General features: G+C 38.5%; 1 protein-coding gene across 6 annotated transcripts in view; it reads left to right on the forward strand.

Annotated features, from left to right (window-relative positions):
- SLC45A4 (solute carrier family 45 member 4) overlaps nt 1–18818 on the forward strand; it is a 79898-nt gene that overhangs the window by 43142 nt on the left and 17938 nt on the right. For all 6 annotated transcript variants that reach the window (XM_040063081.2, XM_040063025.2, XM_040063072.2 and 3 more), the window contains one exon: nt 5223–5843. In XM_040063081.2, the coding sequence (XP_039919015.1) occupies nt 5600–5843 (244 nt within the window). In that variant the 5' untranslated portion in view covers nt 5223–5599. The remainder of the gene's footprint in view (nt 1–5222; nt 5844–18818) is intronic.

Raw genomic sequence — 18818 nt, forward strand, 5'->3', positions numbered from 1 at the left:
GAATGGACAAGGCTTTGTAAGGTGGTACAGCCACGCTTGCTGTGGGATTGAACGTTAGCCTTGCCTTTAAGAACTGCTCTTTTACAGCAGCATTCTCTTTGTTGGTGTGATGGAGCACAGAGCATTTGAACTCAAAACACCAGCAATTATGGTTGGACAAAAATCATTTTGCTCTTGAAAAGGCACAAGCCCATACGACATGTCCTTTCACAAGCCAGTACAATGCTGAAACAGAACTCATTGTCCACATTGCATTGAATTTTGGAGGGAATAATAAGGGATGTTTGTCTGCAACATGGTAGAAGCACTCAGCCAAACATTTATTTAGCCTGAGGAAAAGACAGATAAACTCAGAATGCCTTACTTTCTAATGCTAATATTAAAGCTAAACTTAAATATGTCTAGATAACTCTTCAAGATATGGCCAGATTACTTGAAAACCTGAGCATAAACCAACTTGGCAGAAAAGTATTTGACAAATAAATGGAATGACTGGGCACTTACAGGCTTGTCAGCCTGACATGATTCACAGGTGAAATAGTGTGCTTGCTAGCATGGATGTCTGTGGGATGCATTCCTTGAAGCATTGGAGGATGGTAACTTGTAAGGCCTTGGGAGGAACAAAAATCTTCTCTTAGACTGGCAGCTTCTGCAGTCTCTTTTTTCCCCAAGTAAACATTTGAATATTTCATTAAAAAGTACACTTGGGTGTTTTTTGTTGTTTGGGACTTCTTGATGTATTGAGCAGGATGGATCACTGACAGCTAATGTGACGATGACAACTGTGACCAAAATTATTGAAGCCTATTTAAATTCTGTAGTAACTGATTAATTGATTCTTAGCTATTTCCCCTTGTGAAGGTACTGGTAAACAAGGACAAGTCATTGTATGCAGTGATGGCTCAAGGTGTCTTTTCATTCTTCCTTCCTGCCTCAAGAAGGTAAAATTCAATTAAACCTTAGAATCTTTGAGTTAGAGTATTTCTGACGCCATTAGAAAGTAATTCCTGTGAGCAAAACTAAATGCAGCACTTCATGATTTGAGACAACTTTGGTCAGTCTGTATCCTTGCATGTAGAAAAGAGTTGTGATAATGGAAGAGGCAGATCTTGTAGACAGCAGATAACTACATAAATGACTGGAAGTAAATGCAATAAACTTCAAAGAAGAGGATGAGTTAAGGGGTAGTTTATCTCTGTTCAATCCTCTCCTTTTTTCCTTAGCTATTTAGTAGTGCTTGGACAGAAGTGTTTCCACTGTTTTCAGTTTGCTCGTTCCAGTTTTTCATAGGCTGTGCTTATTTTTACCATTGTCTTGGGTTTTAAAATTATTACATACCACCTCTTCTGAGATTGTTTCTTACACTAGTAAGTGCCTGAAGGAATGCCCAATGGCTTTATAACCATTTATAGCTCTGAAAACTTTGAAATCTTCTCATGGTCTCCAGTTGGGTCAATTTAATTGTTTTCTACTTGCCAAGCTTTATTACAGCTTAAAAAAAAAAAAGTGTGTGATTACCTGAAACGTGCTGTGTACTCTACAACTTAGTCATATGCTTTGGCACTGGTTCAGAAATTCTAGTTACTTATCAAACAGTGCGTTCCAATTCCTTGTTAGCAAGAGAGATCTGGAAATATGCATCAAAAATAGTCCAGTCTTAAAAGATTTGGATAGGATGACTGTTAACCTCATTTTATTTTGGTATTGATGGGTGTGCTACCAGTCTGCTGACCTCCAGATGGTGGCATCACAAATGCAGGAACACTGCTTGTCAAACTCCCAAGTCCTGAACTTAAAAACACACTGAGATGTGTGGTAGAAGTCATTTGCCCAAGGCATCCTCTTGTATAATTGTGTAGCACGAGCTCTTTGTGCATCCTAAGCATCATAGTGCTGCCTAGGGAAAAGAAAACCATGGAATTTGGGCTACAGATATGTCCTATATAACACTTCCTCTTCTTTGGCAAACCCTGAGAAAAGGCAATGATTTTCCTTTGCTTCTATGATGGTCCACGGGCTCTGTCTGTTAACAGTACCTTTTTGAGGCTCAGGATTATTGACTTGTCAGGCCTGGAACGTGTTTTGTGTTTGACACAGTCATATTATGCCTCAGTAGAAGGTAGGTAGTAAAAGTATAACAGATAAGATTAAAAGCAATTCAAGAAGCTTTAAAAAATTTTGCTTACAGACTAGGTTTTGGAATATATTACTCACCTGTTTTGTTGGAATATTAACTATTGCTTTATAGGTTTTTGTCATTGCTAAAACATGACCAAAGGTCAGAGTAAAATGTGCAGTTAAGCAGACAAAGAGCCAGGGTCATCAGTCCCCTCCTCGCATAAACACGCAGCAAGATCAGAAATATTTCTGTGTCTTAAGTTCTCTTCACACCCAACCTATGTACAATGCCCAACAAGAATCTCTTCCCATGGATGAAATTTTTCATTGTACTCCTTTATTTGTAGTTAGTTATGAAAATGCCCTTGAAAACCAGCCATGAAAAACAATTAGTGCTGGGTGCAGACATCAGAGAATTCTGCATTGGTATTTTAGTCCAGCTTTTCTTCAGGTGCCATTTACTTTGGAGTTCTTTGCTGCATAAAAGCCTCTGTTATATTTACTTCCATCAGGTAAATTAATTTGTCTCCCTCTTTGAGGAGAAAGAATGCCGCTATTCAAACTTGCCAAATTCAAAATGAACTAGGAAAAAAGCAGTAGCAGAATATATATCAGTCTAAAATGAACATGAACAAAACTGAGCAGGGCTTAGGAAAGAGCTGAAGACCTTTCTGAGGCTCTTGTTTTTCTCTGGCTTTTGTATGAGGCGTACACTTGGAGTCACATGAAAGTGCTGCAGGAAGTCTAACGTTATGCTTACCACAAAATTGACATAATGGAACAGTAATTCTCTGTTCTTTTAGATAAAACCTGTCGATTGTGCCTCCTCCTATTGCACTTGAACACTGTAACTGCATTTTCTGGCATGTTTAAAATATGCTGTTCTTATCTGTGTCAATTACAGCTTCAAAGTCTACCTCCATCTACCACCCATTACTCTGGCTCTTAAATTATCTGATCACTCCCCATCATCTTCCACTTCAGAAATAACTTTTTCAGTCATCCTTTAAGAGCCTTGCTCAAATGGGCTAAATCTCAGATATCCTCTTTTGTCCTGGCTCTTTATCCTTTCCCAAGACGAATCCTCCTGGCTTGCTGTCATCCTCCTTGCCATGTGCAGGCTGCCCCAGTGCATCACAGAATATTCTGGAGTGATGAACTGCCTTCCTCTCAGTGCCTCATCCTGGAACTGAATGTGGAGGGAGGTGTTTAGGGAAAGGGAATCAAATCCTTCACAGGAGGGGAAATCAGGTGTGAAGAAACAGTAGAGACTTTAAAGCCGAATTTTGCAGGAGAGTAATCCATGACCCTCAGTCTATAATGCAACATATATGTTCTGCCGATTTTTGGATAATAAGAGCTAACGTGTGTACTTGAAATTCTAGTGAATGTCATGATGTATGAGTCTGCCAGCAGTTAAACACTTTATGACTAGTCTGTTATTAAAATAATTGCTCCTACTCTGGAACATGTATTTTGTAGGCTTTACTCACTCAGAACTTGTGTTATGTAAGGTGGATGTGTTTTTTTAATACACAGAGTACTTTACATTTATGATAAACTACTTACATCTTAATTTCTGTTAATTCTGAGTGGGTAGAGAAGTGCTTTCCAAGTCTTTTTTTTTTTTTTTTTTTTTCCCCCTGAGCTATTTAATGCTTATAGAAAAAACCTTGAACTTAAAACTTGGTTTCTAGAACTAGTTAGTTACAGTAAGGTATTTTAACTTTCTCATGGAATTTAAAGGTTTGTCCAGCTCAAAATAAAATTTTAGTGTTAGTTTGTTGTTGAGGCGATCCAGTGTGAGAATTCCAGTAATCTTGGGAAGCTTGGAAGAAGAAAAGATGTGGACCAGAAAAGATGCTATTGAATTGAACAAAATATGTACAATAAACAGCTTGAAGGAGGGCGTCAGCAGGAGGGAGTGCTCGAGATGGTCTTCTCATGATGCACTTTTAGTAGAACAGTGTCTCAGGTCGCACCGAAACAGAGCTGCTCTTGTGATGTGCTTTAAACACAGAACATGACATCTGTTTCCTAAGGCTCAGTTTTAGGCTCACCACTTAATGACCTGGTGTATGCTCAAGCCCACAAAGCGTTTTTGTTGCCACAACTGAAGAGAGGGAATTGCAGCATGGGAACTTCTACTTTGCTGCCAGAGCCAGCATTTCATGAAACCATATCCCTGAGGAGTTTTGTCCTGGGGTCACAGCTCAGTCACCCTGTGTGCAGAGATGTAAATATGCATCCTTCTAATATAAACTTCATGGTGTCTGACTTTTTATAAGGTGCTTAGTTTTCTTCTAAGTGCTTAAACACATTTTGATTGACATGGCGCAGTATTTGTACATCTGCTTAGATTTTGTCTATGGCACAAAGGAGGGGAAGGTACAGAAGAAACTTGTCTTACCTGGTTAGAATATATTTTAGTAATTTTGATGTGGAATATATCGTACCATTCTGCTTTCACAAATTTCAGCAGCCTCATAGGAGTTGGGAGTAAGATGCTCTGGTCTTCTGTGCAGAAAGAACATGAATTCATATGCTGTGTATATCTTCATTAAAGTTTAAATATGTTAATATCAATCCTTAGTTATATTCATCACAGTTTATTTTGCTCATGCTTCCTTGAGAAATATTTTCAGTATAAAATGGTGTGATAGTTACTGCAAAGTAACTTGCAGCTTCCAAAAGTCTAAATGGAGATGTCTGTGTGACCATGGTAATTGATGAATCATCTTCCTGGCATAGAACTGGAATATCCTAAGCTTTTTCTGAAATGCAACCTGCTTTAAATTTCCCAGAATTTAGTCTTGTGCTCGGTGTTCTGAGGATCTTGGACAAGTACCCTGACATTCTTCTGTGGCTTTGTGTGGGACCACAAACCAGAGGAACTGGAGTACAGTAAAGCATCATTTAAATACAAGGCACAACTGCTTTTCAATGGAAAGTGCAGAGGTAGGAGGGAACGTGGAATAAAGGACCCTATGCTAGGCAAGGACAATGGAAAGCATGAAGCAGGAAATAGGTTATATGGTTAAGGGGGGGGACACAATATCCTGAAAAATCCTATTGAATTTTTAAATGCTTGCTTTTTGTTGCAGATTAATCAGCCACTCGATGGGGATTAACAGTGGAGCACCTCTTTGTGTCGCCTTTCCACCTCTGTGTAGCACGAATAACAACTTCAGCACTTCTTCAATAATAATTATGAAACTGGTATTAACTGAATGGCAATTATGGATTTTTAACTCTAACTCACAGTAAACCAGCAAGCCATATGTTGAAATTCCTACCAAATAGCTTTTCATTCTTAATGTCTCATATGTATACAAGAAGTTGCAAGATTACCTGTTTGTACAAGAGGAATAAAAGCATTGCTTGCCTGAGGAACAGAAGCTGAAAGAGAAGACGCCCTAACTTGTTTGTGGAGTTATGGTAGTATTATTTATAGAGCTATAACAAATATATATATATTTTTATGGTAATGAAAATGGCTCCTCAGAATGCTGACTCGGAATCTATGCAAGTTCAAGATTTACCTGTGGCACAGCTTCAGAAACCAGAAAACAAGGAGAATGAAAGTAGGGAGGAGACCATTAGTGAAGGATCCATAGACCGGATACCGATACGCCTGTGGGTGATGCATGGTGCAGTAATGTTTGGCAGAGAATTTTGTTATGCCATGGAGACAGCTTTGGTAACACCTGTATTGTTACAAATTGGTAAGTAATTATTATTTCTGTGAGTCAAAGCTTTCTATGTATTTCTGCATTGATTGAAGCCAGGCAAAAAGTGAAGATGCGTCTGCCAAGTGAAGGTACGCAAGGTAAAAAAGAGTTTGGGTTTTTTCCTTAGTGTCTGTAGCACAGATTCAGCTGTGTGATCATGTTTAAATGGGAAGCCCTTCTACATGCATTCATCTTCTAATATTGCTACCCTCTGTAAAAAATGTAACCTGATTTAATTCTAAAATTCTATACTGCAAGGTAAGTGTTCTCAAAACTAGAAACCGTACTGGGGTATGAAGGATTGCAGTGAAGCATTTTTTAATTTCTGGAGAAATAGTTCAGGTTGGAGTACTTTAGAATACCTAAACAGTTAAATAAATTATTTTTGCCAGTGAACTACCACTTATTTCTAACCACTAGAGAGTCTTGTTTTGTGTGATTAATCCACAGTTTATAGGATACAAATACACATGAATAAACTATAATACCAATAGCCTTAGATGATTATGGGGGAATGGTGGGGTTTAGTGGGGTAGGCAGTGTTAAATTTCATGGTGAGTATTGTCATTAGGTTTCAAATAAACTGATCACGTTATTAACGGTAATCTGATGTTACTGTTATCAAATGCAGAAATTTGTCAATCATATCAGAAAATATTAAACAACACGAAATGACAATGCCAGACTGAGTGAGGAGTAAACCAACCATGTGTGTGCACTGTATAATTGTCTATATATTTGTGTATTATATGTTTGTTTTGGCTTACCTGTGCAGGTTGGCTTACCTTACAGCTTGCTCAGCTGTGGCCAAACAGAAGCACTCAACCAACTAAATAATAATGTTCAATGAATACTATTTACAACACTGTTTAAAAATTTCCCGGTTAGCATCTTGAATGAAACACATGGGCAGGGATTGTTTGTTTGACATGAGAAAAAGGCATTTTAGATTCAACTTGTGATGTACAAATCCTTTCATGCAGTCTTTCTGCCGTTAAAAATGTGTTTTCATATGAAATTGCTACTTGGTTTATTTTGAGTGAATAATCAATGCAGTTAGTGCCATGGGAGATGCTGATGAATTAAGCCTCTATGTTTTCCTGAAAATTTTAATTTTTAGAGCTCCTCAGATGGTCTTCATGGATCTATTGTTTGCATAGTTAAAACAGAATCTAAAAAGCTCCAAAAAACCAGCTTTTCTGATCAACCTGACTTGCTAAATAAAGCACATACAGCTTCATCTAGGAATGTTTGTAATATTCATAACTTGTTCTGAGATTTTCCCTTTTGGGTAAGTTGAGATTTAGAGGCTTCAGTCTCTTGTACTGGCAGCACTGATTCAGTAATTGTCTACCATAAACTTAAAAACTTGCGTCCTGCTTTGCATGGAGAAGATCCCTGGTTTTGTAAGTGACGTTTTTGTTTGCTTTGTTTGTGCTGGCATTTGGATGATTAAAATGTATGGCTGGCTAAACTGACTTTACCTTACCATAGGGTAAGGTCAGACAGTATAAATAAACCATTCTCTTAATTACTGACCCGTCTTCCAGTTTACATTTCTTTTGTGAGCTTTTGTAGCTGTTTCCTTCAGATAATTGAGAAATACCTCTTTCCTTCCTTCCCTAACCCCAGTGATCAAAATAACGTTGGGATTTGGGGGAAGAAGAGGGCTCCCATTTCTAGAAAAGCTGCAAATTGACAAAGCGATGGTCAAAGTCTGTGGGAATGCAGCAATGATGTTCCGAGCCACAGAGACGGAAATGGAGGGAGCAGTTACAAATGTTAATGCTTTGGGAGCTAATTGAAATTTTTCTGCTTGCCTCCTGTGCCCTGAACAGGGCTAAAAACAATGTTGGATTCACTGAAGGGTTAAGTTATTCACGGGTGACTTATCTGGCCTCTTTGTTAATTACCTCTTACATGGTTCTGTTTACCTTTATCAGCCTCAACATCTGTCTGCCTCAGCATGAGCTATATTTATTCCTCACTGGAGGGGGTTGCAATATAGCTGTTGAACTGATGTAGTATTCCCTTTGCTTCTTGTGTTAGTAAAAGCAAAGATCAATTTCTGTGAGATTAAATTGGTTCAAAACTATATTTGAGAATTGGCACCTGGGGAAGTGTGGTGACTCAACCAATTTTGCTTATAATACACTGAAGAACAAGAAGCCTTTTGGGGATCCAAAAAAAAAGATGACTCTTCACAGAGTGTGTTGAATATTAACAATTAAACTTTACAGTGTGTGCTTGTGCTTTTTTGTACCTGGGAAAACTTTGGTCGCTGAAATAATCTGAGATTCTTATCAGATACCACCATGAAAACTTAGGAACATTAATATGGTGTTACACACCCTCTGCTTGCAGGTATTTGACTTTCTTTGCAGTTTGAGTACCCTGGATCAGAGGTGTAGTTATGATTTGGCAGATGACCAACCTGTCCTGCTTGTTCTGTAACCCACAAGATTTTATCAGCTGAAGGAGATGGTCACTCAGATGGTCCCTTTGCAGTTCAGTGGCAATTGAACTCGTGTTTAAATTTCCTGATGTTCTGAAATCTTAGCAAGAGAACTCAAAAGCATCAATGAAAGCTCTTTGACGCAATGCATGCTGTGAATTGGAAAGGTGCTGAAGCACCAGGTTACTGCACCCCTACTGAAGTTCCGATTTCTGACTTGAATCATTGTCTCTATTGCTATAATTGATGTTATATTGCTAGGTCAGAAATGCAGCTGGAAATCTATAACAGCCTTGTAGTTATAACTGGGCTTTGGTAGCCTAGCAACAAATACAAGCCAAATATATATCATATGGGGTTTTTTTTAAATTCCAGCTTGTTCTTTAATTTCTCAGTATCTGCAGCTTAAGAATTCAAAATGAAGTGGTGAACTTGTTGAGAATTCAAACAATGTAAAATAATGCCACATATGAGAATTCCATTCAGAGGCCAGATGAAATTATATTAGTTGACACTAGCAGAAGTTATAATCTCTAAAGATCTCTATTAACCTTTTTGGTTAACAGTTTCTCCCAACCAGCATTAAATTTTATAAGAAAATAAGCTTTCAGCACCTTCAGAACTTAAGTTTTACTTCTTCATGAGTCCAAGGGTTTTGAGAAACTGAGTGATTCATGTTATTCTTGAGTATTAACACTGCTGTTTGATTCCCCTGCACATAAACTGCATATTCCATAGGAGCAGGAGGAGGAGGCCTTTGTCTTCTGAAACATCTGGCATTTAATGCTTCTTATCTGTGAGAGGGAATTAAAATCTCTGCTATTGTTTATAAATGACAGTGTATTTTCTTCCATCATTAAACTTGGCTTCTAAGGATTAAGCCTCTAAAATCATCCCCATTTCATAAGTTCATGGGAGATTTAGATACATGATAAAATTATTTTGCACGGGATTTTACTTGGATAAAAGCAAAAGGAGGAGAAACCAAAGACTGGTGTGGTGTAAACTTGGAGAAACTGTTCTTTGAAGAAACTTTTTTAGTGAAATCACAATACATTAATTCTGTTAATAACACTTTAAACCATTAATAAATGCATAGCATGGTAGTTTCAGATTATTTCTGTATTAAAACTAAAATTTTGTTTGAATTAAAGATGTAAATCAATTTTAGTTCTTCTGGAAGGTGGGATCCATGTACCTGTTAGGACTATGGAAGTAAAAAATCTGTATTTTGTGGCTTGGGGTGGCTGCTACTTTTCAGCATGAAGAACTCACTGTCTGACTAATGAGTAGTGGTAGCTGTAAACATGAAATTTCACATTTTATATTTAATATGATAAAAGCTTTGTCAAGCCTTTACTGTCGCTTCAAAGGCTCTTTCAATGCTATTGAGTTTTTTATGAATAGTTAATAGGCACAGAAGTGACTGTCAGCACCAGGGCTGTTCCTCATTCTCCTGCATAAATTAAATATATTGCACTGATGCTCTTTAAAAGTGTCTATGTACATTTACATAGTTTCATAAGGAGACATAAGGAAAATGAGTTTACATGTGCTGCTTACCTTTATAAAGGCACTTAAATTTAGGTATGTTTGTCTGGTGTGCTGCAGGAATAGCTGTGGTTTTTATGCATTTCATATCTGAGTGCCTCTCTGTGATGGCATCACTTTGTTTTACTGTGAGAGTTAATGGGCTCTTGTAGTAAACATTGGCTAGTCTAACATTAAATATTGAAGTTGGCCATTTTAAGCTTAACCTTGAGCATTAGTGTTTTTAGGCAATAACATTGAAGAATAGAATTTCTGAAAATTGAGTATTTCACTGCTAGTTATTAGATTTTACTAAAAAGAAAGGCTGAGTTGCACAGAGCAGAATACTATAGATTATTTTTGTTTGAAAATTATTTCTCTCATTAGATCATATGTTTAGGAAAGCTGTTCAGGGGATTGGGTTGTTATTTTACAGCTAAAGCATTTAGATATAGTATCTCATTAAAAAAATAATTATCAAACATTCAAAATTCATCCAGCCTAAAGCTTAGCAGACTGCGCATAAAGATCTTGAAAACTAGTTCATGTGAAATTGCCAGTATGGAAAAAGTGTGTTAAGCAATAATTCAAGCTGCTGATTCTGAGAAATCTGTGGTAGCTGAGAGCTCATTATGCAGAAGAGATTCAATATTCCTGAGTGAACTCTTTTAGTTTGCAGTAGAGACTCTCTCCATTGAAAGGTAGTGTTGATAACCTGCCTGAGAAGAATGCTTGTAGGTAAAGGGAGATCATGGAGATGTTATTTAGAAACCAAGCATGAAATGTTAGAGATGAATTGGCTCCTAGGTCTGTTTCTTCAAAGGAATTAAGGTATCAATTGCTGACTCAATTCCATGTGGAAGCATAGAGCCTTCCTAAGGCTAAGCCTGAGATCAAAGGAAATCTAAAAACCTGAAAGATCTCTTGGGGAAGAGGGGAGCAAAGGGTTGGATGGGCTGTTAGAGGCTGCCTATAATTTAAGTGAAAAGGAGCTGAGTGGCTGGAAAGCCTCTTGCAGATGGAGGAAGCTCTTCAACACCAAGCGGCAGAGTCTATTTCAGCTCAGCTCGAGTAGTTGAGTTTGTCATCTCTGCCAGAGGTTACATTAAGGTTGTGTATTTTTAACTGCCTTTCTGCAAAGCTGTCCTTTCTATTTCAGCTGTGTCCTACCTTACCTTGTCTTACCACAAAGAAACTGAGTCACTATAGCCTGTCCTTTGACTCCCAGAGTTAAATTCCTCTTCAGTCCAGCTGCATCCATGCTCCCAGGCATGGCTGCATTTGATGCTGGGAGTGACTTGAAGGATCTGATTTTCTCTTTGGAGGAATTAATGGCTTGAGAGCTGACCTGTATGGAGAGGGCTGTAACACAGCTAACCTGAGGGCAAGAATTGAATATACAGTGGATCCAGAAAACCTGGAGTAATAAACAATTAAATCCTTTTTTCAGCCTCGTTAGCTTTAGTCTGTAAGATCATGTAAAGTTTGTATTCACATCTCATGTGGTAGAATGTATAAGACTGCAAATACTGTGCCTGAGGCACATGTTAATCGCTCTATAAAACCTCCCCACTCATCTTTTTTTGCTTATTGACTAATTTTATGCCCACTAAGGGGTTGTGTAAGACTAATTTTACTGTACTTTTTAAAAACTAACAAGCAAGTCAGGCTTTCGTATCATGTTTCACTCTTACATAAAATATCTTTTGACCTCGAAGCAATAGTAGCACAGATTTTGAATACAGATAGCCCTTAGTGGAAGGTTTGGTTAAAGATATATTTACAGCCCTTTTAAAAGAAAGATGCCATGGAACTGTTAAGATTTTTAATCCTTCGGGCAGTTTAGGAGCATGTGCTTTATTTCCATATGAAGGCAAATGCCATGTGGTTTGGCAGTTGTGCAATAGCTGTTCCTTACAGCATTTTTTATATCAATGTTCTGTTTTTCTTTAAATAACACTGGATCTGGCCTTCAGAGGCACCACTGATAATGCATGGCAGATTTTCAGCTGGGTAATGTGAGGATTCCTGCTGGCTCTAGGGTCCTACAGACTGTGAATTTGGATGAAAAGCCTTTCTAGGAGAGGGAAGTTGTGTGCAAATGGCTTCAGAGGCTTCTCCCATAGCATGAAATATGTTTCCTATTACTACTTACGAGTAGGTAACTTTTTGTTCCCTTTATTTGCTGAATTAGGTTTGCTGGAGAAGCTACTTCTAAAATAAATTAATACTTATTATGGTGCTGCTTTTTCCCATTCTTAAATCTTTGACAGAATTCCTTGAACTTTTAACTGTGTACTGTGGGAATGTTGATGTAGTTCGGGGTTTTTTTTTCCCTCTAGCATAAAGAATGTTAACATTAAAAACTGTTGAGTGCACACTCTTTGAATCCTCAGAAGTTTTCATTTTAAGAGTTTGTGTGGTCTAAGTTTAGAGCAAGTGACCAGTGTATGACACAAGAAATGTGAACAGGTCTGAAAACTGTGGGCTGATAGAAGCAGCACAGTGGAGGGTAAAGCAAACTGTAAAAATGCATGCTGTCAGCGAAGAGTGGAGGTTTAAAAGCAAATTTTGATTTCACTATCACCTCTGTTTTTCAAATACTTTTTTTCTGCAGCAATAGAATTTTAGTCTGTGATTTGTCAGAAGAGCTTGAAGCCTCCAGAAGTAATCACTCTCTAAGAAGGAAATGTACGTCTCTATCCTTTTGTAGCTGCTTCTTCCTACCTGTAAATATTTCCTGTCCAGCATGCTGCCTACTTTTTATCTAGAGTAGCCAAAGGTTAGGAGAGGCTAAACTGTTTGGTATGACTTAAGTGTACTTTGAGATCTCTGTTCTCCTTCTTTCCCAAATTACTTTTCTCCTAGCCAAAGATCTAGTAAAGCACAGAAATAAGGACTCATCATTGCAAGAAAGTAATAGTGGTGAACTGTGTATGGGACTATATTAAATTAAAGCATTTTTTAAAATTTTAATTTTCATATCAGCCCATAGCATTAAATTCTTTTTTTCAGAAGAATTTTTGTTTAATTAGAATTAAGAATTATTAGCAGGGTTTTTACATCTCTCTTATCACTGGGTCACCAAATTGCCTTGAAATCCTTTCCTTTCACACGTACCAGACCCATCTTGTTGTGAGACTCAAGGCAAACCTTTCTGCTGCTTTCAAGGGTGGTTCTAGAATAGAAATGAGTGCAGATAGGAATAAAGGAACTGCAGGATCTCTGGATTTTTATGAAGATGTCCTGTGAGTAGAAGCAGGGACAGACTTTGGCCTCCTGGAAATGTGCTAAAATTGAGTGGTTTTAAACACATATTTATGCAATGTCTTTCTTAGCCTAAACCCTTCCTCCTAATCTGCTTTCCACCCACATGCCCCACATCTCTTTATGCTTCTGTCTAAACTCCCTCATCTGGAACAGGATGTCAGGAGCCTTGAATGTACATGCCTGAGTTTTTCTGCTCAGAATTTGAGTTTGACCCTCAGCTCTGACCAAGAGGTAACTTTGCCATAGCGGTAACAGGTGAAACATGATAGTGCTGCCATGCTCCTTATTACAAAGTAATTGCTACCAGGGCAATTTTCCAGCAGGCAATTGCCTGTTCTTTACTGTAAAAAGAAACCTTTCTGCTCTTGGATGGGGTTCTGGTGGCAGAGACTTGCAGATGCAGAACTGAGATTTGGATGCCCAGCATTGGAACTGGCAACCCCACAGCTTACCTCAGTGGGTTTCTGTTGAATGTGAACTGTGAGACAGGTTATGAAAAGGGAATAGCTGGGACCTCCTTAGTGAACAGGAGTCTTACTTTTCAAGGAAATAGAATTAAAACCACTTTGGAAATGAAATGAGTGTCAGCAGGCCAGCTCGTAATGCTTTAATACGGGATTGTCAGAGCAGCAACCACTTGAGCTTTGTTCTCCTCAGTCTCCTGTGTGCTTGTTGCAGGAGTTTTTCTGTTGTGAAGCCCCTCTGGGACCCCATTTAATCATCCTCTTTTCACCAAACAACAGTTGGGAGGTTTCAGTTGTACTTCCTGAAGGCTGTTTTGCAAGAAATTATTGGAAATGCTTTGTGCTACTGATTCAGTTTGGTAATATTTAATACAAGTCCATTTAACTAAGTAGGGAAAATCCATGTTATGGATTGTCTGCATTGATTTGGATAAATCTCCTATAGCTCATGTAACTCCATAAACATCTTCCTCTCCTTGAAGACTTGAGTAGCTGGGTACAGAGCAGCCCAGATGCAGATTTTTCCAAAAATAGATGAACCCAACTCCGTTAACATTTGGTGATCTTCAGTTGGAACCTCCAGGTGAATTTTTTGCAATCTGGTAGATGCAGAGCATGTAAATGAAAGATTTTGAATCCGTTTCTATTATTTTTAGGGAATGGTGACTGCTGGGCTACAGTTTTCAACAGCAAAGTTAGGTGCCGTCTTTCCAGGCTTTTGGGAGTGCTCCATGTGAGGAGAGAGCTTCCACACTCCACTCAAAAATGTCTTAACACACTTCCAGGGCAAGAATACTTTTCCCCATGGAGGTGCTGATACAGGGAAGGATCAACAGAAAGGCTCAGTCCATACAGTGGCCTGGTTCTGTCCTTGGTATCAGCTTTGTCTCTGGCAAGTCTCCCATCATGAGGCAATGCAATTGCTTTTATTATGCCAGTACATTTTGTATGACTTCTGCTCCGATCATCTTCACCTTGAATTTCTATCCTCCCCTGAATCCCAGTGCCTGTTCTTTCTGGCTCAAGTGATAAACAGAGCTGAATCATTTTCTATGTGTTTCCTGTTTTTATCAGTTGTGCTGCTCTGTAAACAATGGTCTTTCAATAATTCAGTCTATCAGAATTGAGCTTTCCCCCCTCCCCCAGGATAATCTGCAAATTCCAAAAATATCCTGCTTTAAATGAGCTCTTGATCTGGAAGTGTTTTAATACCTCTTACAAATGTTGGACACTTCTAGAAAGTAAAGTATTTCTTTGGAGAACAGAGATCAAGTTCATGCCCTTAAGAGTTCATCTAGGTGGCAGGAAAATAAATATCAAATTACATATTCTAAAACTAGTATTAAACTTGGGCACTCTGGGAAAAATCTTCATGAATTAAAACCAAAGTGTCTCAGGTATTCAGATAAATGATTGTTTACTGGGGTTAATTAGTTGTAGTGGAGACAGTTGTGGTATTCATTTTGTTTTCTTTGCCTGATTTGGAAGGTCAGAGTCAGTGTCCGACCAAGCCAGACATTTTCTGGCAAAGAAGAGCCATTGCAGGCATACCTGCTGTCTTACATGGCCTGCATCAGGTGACTTCAAAATGATTGTTTATCATACTCAGCTGCAATTTAAACAATTTATGCAGCAATTGGATGTCACTGAAATATCTGATCTGCTGTTTTCTTTCAAGCTGTGGCAGAAAAGAAGAGTAGATGCACTGTACTACGCTCTTTTTTTCCTCCCCTTAAGCCATTATTCTGCAAAACTTTAACCAAATAAATTTCTGGTTGCTAGACTTTGGTGTCTGTTTATCACCTCTTTAGTGGTTCTGCACTACATGTGCTGTTTTAGCAAAAATGGTTTAGGTATTCCTGATATTAATGCATTTATAACACAGAACCCCAAGAATGGCTTGGGATCTTCAAGACCATCCAGTTCCATCCCCTGCCATGGTCTGGGAACCTTCCACTAGACCAGAGTGCTCAGAGCTCCTCCCAAGCTGGCCTTGAACACTTCCAGGAATGGGGCAGCCACAGCTTCTCTGGGCAACCTGTGCCAGGGCCTCACAGGGTAGAATTTCTTCCTAATATCCAATCCAAACTTACCCTTTAACACAAAGCAAATAATGCTTACTGACCTTAAATTACAGCAGAAGGGAACTCTGTCATGTGTATGAAATTAAAACAGAAATTCTTTCCTTTCCTTTCCATTACAACCAACAGAACTATGCCAGAAACACAGTTTTCAAGCCCAAAGTGGCTGACATCTCAGAGGTCCTGGCTAGACCTGTGGTGAGCAGCAGTGTTGACACCCCTTCTTCGGTGACTTGCTGAGTCCCCCCAGTGTGGTCTCACTGTGTAACAGTGGAGAAGCTCAAGAAGTGCGTGGGGGAGCCTTCAGGATATATGAGGTTGGCATGAGAAAATAAGATTATGGAATCAGTTAAAAGGCTGAGGGTGGTTCTTTCTTTGTGATTTAATTAAGCAATAGTCTACCAAGTGCTCCCCCTTCTCTGAAGCAGTCAAAGTCACACGTCATAAATTCTGTGCCAGGGACTCCATCAGTCTGGAGAGCAGTTAGTGTGTGCCAGAGGTTATGGAGATAATTGGAGAGGAAGGTTATTTTCCTGCGCTGTGTATTCCTATCCTGTTGATGTGGCAAATGTGTTTAAAATAAGTTTTCAAATGTTTTTGAGCTGTAACCTTCAGGAGAGGAGTTTGGTACAACTTTGTCAGGTATGAAAGGATTGCCAAATCTTGCAAATTGTTTAGGTTTGAATCTTAAAAATTATTCAGACTCTTCATTGGATGACTGAATAATGCTGTGTTGCTGCACCTGTAACTTTAGATATAGCTTGTATATATGTATAAATATATATACAAGTATATATATAATACATATATATAACATATAATAATAAATATATGTGTATATATATAACTTACTCCATTCTTTTATAAGTTTAAATGGCAAGAAAAAATTACATGCAGAGTGATATAAAAGAAAACTAGATCTCACAATATAATAAAAATACTTGTCTGGTTGTTGAAATAGAGTTCTGTTCTGCTTCCTCCCCAGTGGGGTCTAACTTTCCTAATTTGCACATTTGGAGAGAAAATGTTTGCCGTCTGTTGTGCTTGTCATGCTCTGGTTGTTTAACTTCAGGTTTTATTGGTAAACTTAATCTTCCACATGTAGCTTCTCTGACTGGGCAACATAACACATGTGAGTAAAGATCACATGTAAGGATCTGCAGTAAGAAGTCTTATTCATCTTGTATTATTACATTTTATTCCAGACTATCAATTCCTGTTATTTGGTGCAAAGGGACTCCATGGATCTCATTATCTTTCACATACAAATGCAGTTGTATAGTTTTTAAAAAGCTGAGTGAGGGTGGGGGAGCCACATCTCTGGGACACAGCGAGTGAGTTATTTGGAGTGATGCCTGAGACTCTGCTCTAGTTACTAAAATTTCCTGTGAGAGCAACTCTGTAGTATGACCCTGCAATCTCAAAATACTAAGATCAAGGGTTTTATCAATTAGAATTTAGAAGACCTCAATGTGAAAGCAGCTCTGCTTTTAAATCTCCCCTGTAAATGTATAGAATGTGTTTCATGTAAGTTAATGTTCAAGCCAAAACTTGCAAGTTAGGAAAGTTTGAAAGTTTGAGGCAGGTTCCATAACTACCATCACTGTCTTTTATCAGCCCCAAATTTTCATCTGAGAGGATGGTTTTCTATAATGCTTTACCACAAGGCAGGTTGGTAGTATGAATATCTACAGAGAAAACCCACTTTTTTTTTTTGGCAAGGGAAAATCCTCAGTTAACTCTGCCTGATAGTCCTCATCCTTATATCTAGAGATTGTTACAACCTCTAGTGAACTGCAGTGTTTATCCTGGAGCAATGTACGTGGAAAACTGTGCCTGCAAACTCCAACACGCTGTTCATTTGTTGCAGTAAACGGGGAAAGCACTAATAGGATTTCTGTTCCGCTTGATGTAGCTACATGAGGTATTAACCTCAATAAAGGCAACTGCGTAGAGGAATGCAGTTTCTCTTTAGGGGCTTAGGATAGGTTATTTGCAAAATTTGCCTGTTTGGGGGTTTTTTTTTAAAGCAAACAATGAATAATGAGTTAGGAGAATCAACACATTTCTTTATATATTCATTCATATACATCAGCAACACTTTTAAAACAGCAAATAATTTAAAAGCAAATGCGGTGTTACCACTCTCTGCTGACTTTCTGGTAGAGCTTCCTAGTAGCACAGTTGTGACCAAAATTATCCCAGGCAGAGTGTTTATTCCTGTCATAAACAAACCTGTGATCCAAAAGCTTTTAGAAAGTCCAGAAGGTTGATTTTTCGTGGTAACAATTAACAATACACTTTTTGTAAGCCTGTCACAGGAATGGTGCCTTTTTGGGAGGCTTTGAGTATTGAAAAGGGAAGTAAAGCACTTGGAGATTGCATGATATTAATGGCCTAAGGAGTGTAGGTAGGATCAATTCAGCTTTTTTGTTTTCTGGCAGTTTGAGGGGAAAAAAGCCTTTTGGAATATGAAATGTATATTGGGTAGCTATAACTTTTATTAGGTATTACTTTTTTTTCTGTTGGGTCAACCAGGGTGATTATAGAAGGAGCTGTCTGCACCACCTTCTGACCCTTTAAAAGGACTATAAAAATGTGATCCTAGCTGAAATGTAAAGATCAACTGTCTGGTCACTAATCCCCAGGAATAAAAAGGTTCTCAGATGGTGTCTGCAGGGGTATACAGGCCGAAAAACACCTCCTTAAGACACTGTTTTCATGTGACTTCCAAGCATGTATTCAAGTCTGAAAACTGGGGAAGGAAAGAATGATTTTTATCAATATGCAGAGACAAGCTCCTTGCATTTTACTCTTGAGCCTGGAAATGAACTATTTTCTTTGCTGCTTGCAATTCAAGGGCGCAAATATTGTGCTGACCGGATTCTGTCTGGCTGCCTGCTCAACAAAAAAATACTTTTTTGGCTACCCTCAGGTCTGCTTGCCTTCCTTGTTCAAGTTCTGTTCCTGGATACACTGAGCAGATGCCATACTGGACTATGTATATGCCAGTCATTTGTTTGGCAGGGTGAACCAGATCCTTTTATGATTCCCCAGGGTTTGGGAGTTGGTGGGGTGGAATAGACACAGAGGGAAACTTCTGCTGCAGTGAATAGGAATTAATATCTTGATGATGCCTTCTAGCCCAGTGTTTGTTGCCAATGGTGGT

Source organism: Hirundo rustica, chromosome 1 (assembly GCF_015227805.2).
Source record: "Hirundo rustica isolate bHirRus1 chromosome 1, bHirRus1.pri.v3, whole genome shotgun sequence".
NCBI lineage: Eukaryota > Metazoa > Chordata > Aves > Passeriformes > Hirundinidae > Hirundo > Hirundo rustica.